This window comes from Leptinotarsa decemlineata, unplaced genomic scaffold, assembly GCF_025532065.1.
Source record: "Leptinotarsa decemlineata unplaced genomic scaffold, Ldec_3_MD MMD2_tig00026307_RagTag_RagTag, whole genome shotgun sequence".
Classification (NCBI taxonomy): Eukaryota; Metazoa; Arthropoda; class Insecta; order Coleoptera; family Chrysomelidae; genus Leptinotarsa; species Leptinotarsa decemlineata.
Window position 1 is genome coordinate 7955018 of NW_027412681.1, and position 10870 is coordinate 7965887.

Genomic DNA, 10870 nt, shown 5'->3' on the forward strand with positions numbered 1-10870 from the left:
ACACTGAATTATACGAAAACACTTTTCTTTATTCAGTTTTTATTCCAAACATTCGTTATGGAATTCAATCAGATATCATTCACAGGATTGCTACACAATAAAGAAAATAAAATAAAAGAGGTAAAATTTCACTAACATCGAAAACTGCCATCCTCACTGGTTGACATCTGATGTTTCGGCATAAAGCACTTACATTATTACTTCTTCAACACCAAATCTGGAGAAAATTATGAGATTTAATTCATTCATAAAATTACGACTTCATGTCACAAATGAGTTTAATCTGTTCATGTTATCGATGACATTCATTCGCTCATTTGAAAAAATCCCAGCCATAGGAACCTTGTTTAAATTGAAAGAGGTATATTTTTACGACATTTGCTCATATGGAAGTATTCATTTCGAAAGTTTTTTTTCGTGTAAACTATTGTTTATATGAAACTAGTTGTTTCAAGAGAGCTTTTCTGAAAAATACTTCTTTGCATGATCTACACATCTTTGTATGGATTTGATTTTTTTAAATTGATTGCTTCCTTCCTTTCTTTGAGAAATTCCCACATGTTTTCATATAGCGATGGAAAAGTTGAAAGCCAAAACCTTATTATCTCAAATAATAATCTCTCCCAAAAATATAACCCCCTCAATTTGAAAGTCGAAGATTTTGACCATTCATTCAGTTGAACTGAAGTCTGTTGAATTTTTTTCAATTTATGATATTAATTCGAATACTGCTGATCACTCAGAAACAGCTGATGTGTACATCAAACTAATGTACATTGAACTATGTATCACAAAACCATTCGAAAAATATTGGTAGCGCCCTCTCATCAGCGAGTGATGCAACACTTCTGTCGTTCTTATCAATGATTATTGAAAATGATGCCTCTCTACATGAATTCTGTTCAAAATTCATATTTCTTCCCATTCAAATGTTGAAAGGTAGGAGGTCTTTTTACATCCGTACTATATAATATTCAATCAAAAAATTTCTCATCAGGGGTTAAATTCAATATTTTCCGATTTTTCTTTTCAAAATTCAGAAGAATTTCACGTATATTATTTTGATAAAGACATATCTGAACATTTTGACTTTTTGTGAAAGCCAAAAAGTTCTTTTATCACTAGCGGACTTTATTTCGTATTGATTTTCAATAATCAATTGTTGACTTCAACATAAACATATTTCATGAACGCAATCATTGTTTGTGTTTTTTAAAAGTCGTCCGAGATTGATAACTTCCTTGTCACTCAAAAACAATGGTATCCACCGATAAAAATGTACTATAAAACATTTGACAGAATCTGAAAACAGCAGACATATCATCTTGTGTTACAAAATGAAGTTTCTTCTGTTTTGCTTGATAACCTTCTGCTACGCTATATCTGCAGCTCCAACCCTCCCTAACATCCACTTCGGAGATGATGGCACCATTACTGTTACAAGGGCTGATGGAAAGAAAGTAGTGTTCCCCAGCTCACTTGGTAGTGATGGATATAAAAACATTGGAATCGAACTAGCAGACCCTGTTGATCAGACTAATACCATCAAACACAAACCAAAGTTCGGAGAATCTGGAGGTGCCCGTTACAAAAGAAGTTCCATTTCCATAACTCCGGAAGAACCCAAAAAAGGGAGGTCTGAATCTGAGATTCTGCATGAAATCTTCAAAGATTACCAAGGTGCTGTTGATCCGAAATCCTACGAGAAAGTTTTGAAACAAATCGAGGAATACGTCAAATCTGGAGACCTGGATTCGTCAATCTACGAGATATTGAAGACCTTTGCCCAAAATGACGTTTCCAATCATGAAGACCACTCAGGAGAAGACAGGAGTATATACAATCCTAGTATTGGCTATAATCAAAAACCAGTTCGTCCCCAGAATTATTTGAACGAAGTAGTCGAGAAACAACAGTTATGGAATGATGACTCGTATGGCAAGCAATTTTCACTTGAATCATCATCTCAAGCACCAATTTGGCATGGAAACGCTCAGTGGCAGTTTTATGAACCAAATGTAGAAAGCTTCCAGCAATATAGGTGAGATATTCCTTCACTGGAATTATTATTATGAAACATTTTGATACCTTCATTTTTCAACAACGTATTCAGACTTCGATCAATTCAGCAATCATTTTGAAAAAAAGTAAAATATGCTATGATGCAAATTCTAATACAGTGACAAAAAAACTCATTCAGGTATTGATGGATAGGACTAGATTTCGAGTAGGCCTTCATATTTTTATGTACCAAATGCAAGTATTCATTATTTGATTTCTCATCTCATCTCTCCAAAATCAATCAAAAGTAAAGGTTCGATTGTCCGAGAAACATTACTGATGCGAAACTATTGAAAATTCAGTTTCCTGAAAACTAGTGAATCGATCTCCAAAACACTATAAATCATTTCAATTGGCAGTGACTCAAAACGGTGCACTAATGAAAAATGATGGTGTAATAGCATGAACTCTTTTAAATAATGAAAGCAGTTATTTTTTGTACAAGAGTTAGATTTGGAGAGGCTGGAATGTGAGATATCAAGATATTAATCATTAAGGTGTTTTCATAAATTTTATTGATTTTTCGAACGGCCAGAAAGTTAGCAAGTTGTGATTATGATATGGTACTAGAATATTTCATTTCTGGAAAATATTTGTTTCTCTTCTACCAAGCAATATGTATGGAGAAATAAAGTGCAAAAAAATCAAGTGAATTAGATTAAATTTGCCTATGAGCTGAGGCCAGTACAGCCTGAATTATAGAATTTATCGAACTAACCACAGAAACTATAAGGCCCCCGTAAATGATCCATTCTTGAAAGTTCACATTCATTTATACTAACTAAGTATATATTTCCTCCTTTAGGTATCGAATGGTCAGGTTAGATTAGGTCCAAAGTGGGTGGGTCTATTCGACCCTCCACGGCAACCCGAAAGAGTTTATTGTGGCTTACACTTATTCAAACTCTACCAAATAAACCCAGCTTCTTAACGAAATCGAGTAGATTGTATGGTGAGAGGTCTTTCACGTCAGCTGGTAAGAGTACGGCTCTGCCGAACTCTAAAAAAACCTGATTTGGTCCGCAGCGGGGAGGCACAAAGTATGTGCTCTGCTATTTCATCATTTTCCAAACAGAGGTCACACACACTGTCTTCCGATAGTCCGAGTCTCTGCATATGATGATTCAAATGACAGTGACCAGTAAGAAGGCCTGTTAGACATCGTAGTTCAGCACTACTCTAGACCAATAACTGTTTGGTATCAAGCTTCGAAGGGTGAATAAACGCCTTGGAGTGAGCCAATCCTGAAAGATTCTGCCAGAAGTCCATGAATCTTCTTCCTAACCAGGTGTTCAATGTTTTTTTTTTAATTCAAGTTGTTTATTGTCCCTTCAACCATTCAGGTTATTAGAGACGGCATATTACATGTCATAGTAAATATAAAAATGTGAATAACAGATACAGTTAATCTAATATAATCTAAATTTCATTGACTAAACCAATATCAAATAGGTAATCTATAAGCTGGGATGGATTGCAACCTTCCTACAGAAGTTCGGCAAGAGTTGAAGGAAATCCATGTAGTTTTCGATGTCGATTGTAAGCTTCACACTCGATTAAAATATGTTTCACTGTTAGGGGGCAGTGGCATATTTCGCAGGTTGGTTCTTGAGTTTTATCGATCAGGTGGGAGTGTGTGATGCGGGTGTGTCCAAGGCGTAGTCTAGTGACTATGGTTTGTTGTTTTCTTTCCAAGGAATATATTTTTCGAGGGAGTACGGTCTTTTTCACTTCGGCCAATTTCGATTTGGAGAGGTTCCATTCAGCTTGCCACGCATTGATAATCATCTCTTTGAATATTTGTTTGAGGTCAGATTTGGCAGTTCTGGTTATTGTGTGAAGTTCGTCAATATCCGTTGCATCTCTAGCTAATCGATCGGCCATTTCGTTTCCCTTTATATCCATGTGTGATGGTATCCATACGAAGTGAGTCGTTTTATTCTGTTGTTGAAGATGATGGAGTTCTTTTTTAATAAGGATGAGGATCGGATGTAAGGGATAGAGTTGAGATATTGCGGTCATTGCGCTGAGGGAATCTGTAACTATGACTGTTTTTCCATTGTCGTGGGACCTTGAAAACTGAGGAGGCCTTAGAGAGCTTGTGGTATGAGTTATATCCAGACGCATCTGTGAAGCATCTGTGTATACCGGGTGTCAACGAATCTATTAGACAAGTCATAACTTCTAGACTATTAGGTGTATCAAAACGAGATTTGGTACAGATAAATGGTATGTGGAGAGGAGAGTTTTCACATATTTTTCACTTTCCGGTCACTTCCGGTTTCAGCGGAAATGGCTCCGGTTCTGAATTTTTAAATGGAACACCCTGTATATTGTAACATTTTTGGATTTCTGAGACAATTCTGGATCAGAAACTGACATTTCCGGAAGTTTTTCAGCCTACTTGATTTTTTCAGAGTCACTTTTAAAATTGCATCTAGGTGGCCATGATCGGACGTAAACTAATCTATGGACCTCAGGTGATATCAGAAAATTGCAATAGCGGAGTTTTAGTGACTAGTGTGTTGAATATGAATGAGACAAGTTTACAAAATAACATTTTCGTGTCTAACTATTATTTTTCAAATGGCGACCATTTTTTGACAAGCACTTTCCGAAAAAAGCATTTTTTGACAAATCTAACGATACTAATTTATTTGCGATTGGATTACAAATAAGAACATAAATTAAATATTACTGAGGAAAATACTCGATACAAATTCATTTACTTTTGTCAAGGGTGCCATGGATAGGAATGATGCATAATATTTTGCGGTTATTTCCATCAAGTCCACTTTGGAGAACAAAACGCTCACCTAGGTTATGACAGTGACATAAGCTTTATGAGCAGAAAGTAGAAGTTTCTCTTGATTTTCGTTAATTTTAGTTTAATTTTTCGTCGAAATAATGTATACTCAAAGTGAAAAAGTGGATATGTTGTTATTGTTTGGAGAATGCCACAGAAATTCAAGGAAAGCTGCTGAGTTGTATGCTCAGAGATATCCCAATCGGCAACACCCATCTCATCAGTATTTTCCCTATGTTGAGAGTCGTTTTAGGCAAGAGGGAAATCGAGACGCAGAACAGAGATTTGTCATAAATGAGGAGACTGAGATTAACGTTCTTGCTATGGTTGACAAAACGGTTTCTTTAAGAGAAATTAGTAGAGAAATGCAGATAAGTCACGAATCAGCAAGAAAAATACTGAAAAAGCACGGATATCGAGCATTTAAATATCAGTTACATCAACATTTGTATGCTGACGACGGCAATAGAAGAGTAGTATTTTGTGATTGGTTGCTTCAAAATCATAGAGTTAACCCAAATTTTATCAACTTCATTCTATTTTCCGACGAATCACGGTTTACAAATAATGGCATGTTTAATAAGCAGAATTGTCGGTACTGGGCCCAACAAAATCAACATGCAATGAGAGAGGGCAATTTTCAAGAAAGATTTGGCGTCAATGTCTGGGCTGGTATCGTTGGAAACAGAATAATTGGTCCAATATTGTTTCAAGGTCAGTTAACAGGGGTTAGATACTTGAGTTTTCTTCAAAATGAAATCGAGGATCATCTTAATGATATGCCTTTAGAAGTTTTACGGCAAATTTACTTCCAGCAAGATGGAGCACCACCCCATAATAGCAGAGACGTACTTGATTTTTTAATAGAGCATTTTAATAATAGAGTTATTGCAACCAACGGTCCAGTACGGTGGCCTGCCCGCTCACCGGATCTGACTGTGTTAGATTTCTTCATTTGGGGATATGTAAAAGAAAGGGTCTACTATGCAACAGCCCCAGCCACTCTCGAAATCTTAGAAGAAAGGATTCAACAGGCATTTAGAAGTATATCGCCTCAAATGTTACAAAACGTGTTGAGAGAAACAATTGAACGAGCTGAAATGTGTCTTGAATAAGGAGGGATGCAGTTTGAAAATTTACTATAGTGGAATTTTCAAGAACTTAGGATATTGCAAAAAATCTAAGTGCATCGCTGAAATTATTAGTTAAATTTGTTAAATTTGTTGATCCAATCGCAAATAAATTAGTAACGTTAGATTCGTCAAAAAATCCTTTTTTCGGAAATTGCTTGTCAAAAAATGGTCGCCATTTGAAAAATAATAGTTAGACACGAAAATGTTATTTTGTAAACTTGTCTCATTCATATTCAACACACTAGTCACTAAAACTCCGCTATTGCAATTTTCTGATATCACCTGAGGTCCATAGATTAGTTTACGTCCGATCATGGCCACCTAGATGCAATTTTAAAAGTGACTCTGAAAAAATCAAGTAGGCTGAAAAACTTCCGGAAATGTCAGTTTCTGATCCAGAATTGTCTCATAAATCCAAAAATGTTACAATATACAGGATGTTCCATTTAAAAATTCAGAACCGGAGCCATTTCCGCTGAAACCGGAAGTGACCGGAAAGTGAAAAATATGTGAAAACATTCCTCTCCACATACCATTCAACTATACCAAATCTCATTTCAATTCTCCTAATAGTCTAGAAATTATGACTTGTCTAATAGATTCGTTGACACCCGGTATGTGATTATATTCTTGGAAGTGACTCATTATTTGATGGAAGTTTTTCTTGATGACTGTTTGATTTGTTTCGGTTTTATTGAAACGAATTAATGATTTGTTACAATCTGGTAGCTTTACTGTCCAAGGCGGAGGTGTAATAGTTTCACTTGGGTATGTGTCTGGAAATTGGAGTTGAAGTGTATGAAGGTATCTATTCAATGTTCAAATGTGTTCAATGTTTGTTTGGCGAAGGCTCAAGCGACGCCAATAACAGGTTCTGGTCCGATGAAGCTGCTTGCAGCACCCTCCTTCCTAAGGGAGTCAGCAGCCTCATTGCCTTCCAGGCCAGTATGGCCAAGAATCCAGACTAAAGACAATTTATTAAGTTTTCCTATCGAGGAGAGTCGTTTTTGGCAATTTGCTACCAATTTAGACGTTTCTCGTTGGGAGCCAAGAGCTTCCAACGCCGCTTGACTGTCCGAGAATATTTTTATTAACTTGTGTATGAGGTTGGATTCTTCCAATCTCTCCGCACACAATTCAACAGAATAAATTTCCGTTTGAAAAACAGTCGCATAAGTTCCTAGGCAGATTGATATCTCTGTCCTAGGTCTGCAACTGAAAACACCTGCACCAGAACCGGAAGGTGCTTTTCATCCATCTGTGAACCAACAAATATCTGCTCCTAATATTTCATTCTCCCAGAGGATCCAGTCTTCTCTACTCGGGTATCGAATGGAACATCTGATTGATTCTATTCATAAATTCAATTCAAAGTTGTGGTAAGTTTCTTGGTAAGCATCCGGAAATTGTTTTCCATGCATTGCTCCAACTTGTTATGGATCAGGAACATATACAGGGGAGGAGAAAATAGATAATAACTGAATTTTTTTTCATTTAATATGAGGCGGGAATTTTTCATTTAAATTTAATATTGAAAATTATCAAATTCATCCTCCACCCATGAAAAATTCACTGTAATGAATGCTGTCTTTATTATACCCAGCCAAATCTGTTTATAGATTTCTATCGATTGGACTCTTCATTCAGTACTGCCATCAATGACATAAGCTTTTAAAAGTTTCGAAATATATATTATAAAAAAAACCTTCATGATTATCTACTTTCTTACCATTATATAAAAAATACAGGTTACTTTTTAAAAAAGGAAGAAAGTAATCAGCTTCAAACAATTATATAGGGTCTTTCATTAAGCGCTTCATATTTTTGAATTTAAATAAAACAAAGTTTATGTGAGACATCATCGAATGTTTTTATTCGTTTGAAAGACCTATTGACGTCATTATGTGTGGAATATAACATTCTTCAAATGTTCGCCACGTCTTCACTGGGTAAAGCGCATCCAAAACGTTTAATTTTCCATGACTCTGGCGCATTTGATCGACGACATGGGTTATGTTGGCTTTCAAAACCGCTGTGGTTTGTGGCTTATTCGCATACACCTGTGAGATGAGAATACTACACAAAAAAAGTCTAACGGGTTCAAATTGCAACACATATCGTTGGTGTCTACATCAACCAATTCAGACCGAAGAAGGTTGGTTCTCTTTGACCTGAAGTGCTCGCTGTTGACCGTGATGGCATAATCAACGTCGTTGTGATGGCCTAATCAACGTCGTTATCAAAGAAATATAGACCGATGACGACGCCAGCCCAAAATTCAAACCAAACAGTGACATTTTTGGGATGCATTGAACGCTCTTGGATCTCATGTGGATTGGTATCGTCTCAAATTCAACAATTTTATTTGTTCACGTACCCATCCATCCAGAAATGGGTTTCATCGCTCTGAAGATGATTTGTTGATGAAAATTAGGGTCAATTGCCAACTGCTCCAGAGCTTATTCAGCGAGCACACGTCGGTATCTATGGTCGTTTACCTTCAGTTCCTGGGTCAGTTGAATTTTGTATGGGTGCAGGCCCAAGTCGCGACGCAAAATCGCCAAGTTGTGGTCTGCGAAAGGCCGAGTTCTTGTGAGCAGCGCGAAATCGACTGATCTGGATTCTCCTACACACCCTCACAGACAGCGGCGATGTTTTCGGCAGATCTTGCGTTTCGTCGAAGTACAGGTACACCCATTATGATAAAACAATTTTATTATTTGCACGTTTTATTGAATGCTATATCCGTCCATGGTGATTTCGCAAAACATACTGAATAAATGACAACTAATTTGACAGATGTAGCTTCAACAAGATGGCCGTTATCAATTGTCAAAATTCGGAAGTCCCTCTTGAAAGACCTTTTATTAAATTTTATTTTCATGGTCTGACTTTCTTAAATTTCTTCAAATTGAAGACTTTACTTTTTTTTTCCTAAGTTTCCCACATTTTATGCATAGTAATGAAGAGGAAGGAAACCAAAAAGATTTCTTTCTAAAAATTAATCTCCTCTGAACAATATTATTATCTCAATTTGAATGTTTTATAATTTCCATCAGATTTCCACTGATTAGAATGTAGTTTCAACAATATTTACATCTTCAATATTCACATTTATGGAACTAAAAACCCTTCACATATTTGTGCGAAAATAGAAATTCAATTTCATATGAGTTATGATTCCTCAGTGATTATTGGTTACGATTAATATTCAATCACTGTAAATGAATGAGTACTTTCCCAGTCTTATGATTTGAGAGCCTTATAAAGTCTATTGCTTCTTTTTTTCCTATGAAACATCAGTAACTTCAAAATTATTTGAAATCAAATGACTATATTCTTTAATAATAATCTTTGAGGTTTTTGAACTCGAAAACTATGGATCGTTCAGCTTCAGCTCATGAGAACTCACTATTTCTAAAGATATTTTTGTATTCGAAAAAAACCAGTAGAAACCCAACAAAATGTTTTCCTGTATTATTTCTACTAACAAAATGAGTTTTGGACAAAAAATGTAGTTCACTTGAACCCCTTTTTAACAGAAATATTTTTTTTATATATCAGATTTTCAAATTGAAGCAAAAAAACGAATACTGTATAAAAATATTCTCAAATTCCGGCCATTCATTTTCATTGTTATATGCTATACAATCAGAAACTTTTTCAGATGGTTTAAAATACTGAAAACGTTTTGTTGTATCAATAAACATATACATAAACCCAATGTTCCGCTTGTTATTCATCATATCACTGTTATGACAAACGGAGCATGAACCTAACTTTTACTTCATTTCTTCAACAGACAATCATTCGTGCCGTTTCAAAACAAACCGATTCAAGGCGGTCAGCAGTATGTTCAGCAGAACTTTTTGCCTTCATTCGATCAATATCAACAACATTTGTCTCAGCAACAGATATATCAACCACAGCAATCATTATACCAGCCTCAACTGCAACTGTATCAACCCCAACAGCACTTTGCACAGATCCAAGATCAATGGAACTCTCCTCAATTTATTCTGAAACAACAAAGGGCACAAAATCCAGTATTTCTATGGGATCAACAGTTACCTTTCACCCAGCAACAAGAAGCTCAATTCCAGCAAGTATTGCCACAGAACCAAAGACAACAAAACTTCCAGGAACAAGGCTGGGTACTGCCAAGAGGACAATTCTTGCAGCAACTTCCTTGGAACCAACTGCGACAGCAATACTACGGACCTCAGCAACAGTACTATGGACCTCAACAACAATAGTGAAATCAATGGCAAATATCACTAGAAAAACAACTTCAGCAGTAATATGGTCAACCTCAATAGAAATATGAACTGCTTCAACAGCTATATTACTTACCTGGAGAACAAGTATTTCAAACGAAACCTTGTATATACACAACAACTCGAACATAATCTGAATAGTCAAGTAAAGTCCATTTCCAACCTGCAAAGGAAATATCTTGTTAACCTTCAGGTTGTTGACATTTTTTCTACTTTGCTACCATTAGCAAATATAGTGACTCTTTTACTCTTTATATTTGGTGGTATTTATTCTCTGCAAAAGCAAATCACCCCGTAGCAACTAATATTTTAGTAAATGCATTAATTGAATGATCTCATCATCATTTCTAAAAAATGTATAGCTCAAAATAGATGGTCCAATGATGTAGCTGAAAAAAAATCCAGAATCGCTTTTGACAATAAATATAATAATGGGGAGTCCTGAAATCACGATAATCCATTTTGAAAATATAGAGTAATGGTGTTCCAGATTTGAAATACGACAAAATACTGCCATTTAAAAAATATTGTTCTTCTTGTTAGGCATTTTTGGCATCATGTAAGGATACAACTGATGCCTTAAACATCTCACC

At 35.8% G+C, this 10870-nt stretch overlaps 1 protein-coding gene across 1 annotated transcript; it reads left to right on the forward strand.

Moving 5' to 3' along the window:
* Nucleotides 1-1311: 1311 nt before the first annotated feature.
* Nucleotides 1312-10531, forward strand: LOC111510828 (uncharacterized). The gene is made up of 2 exons (XM_023166780.2): nt 1312-2041; nt 9803-10531. Exons 1-2 carry the CDS (start codon nt 1338-1340, stop codon nt 10254-10256), a joined length of 1158 nt encoding a protein of 385 aa, XP_023022548.2. The 5' UTR covers nt 1312-1337; the 3' UTR covers nt 10257-10531.
* Nucleotides 10532-10870: the final 339 nt, after the last annotated feature.

Excerpts from the sequence above, each read along its gene's own strand:
- LOC111510828 (XM_023166780.2), top strand. The coding sequence starts at position 1,338 with ATGAAGTTTCTTCTGTTTTGCTTGATAACCTTCTGCTACGCTATATCT. Across the intron at positions 2,042-9,802 it reads GAAAGCTTCCAGCAATATAG|ACAATCATTCGTGCCGTTTC; the intron begins GTGAGATATTCC and ends TTTCTTCAACAG.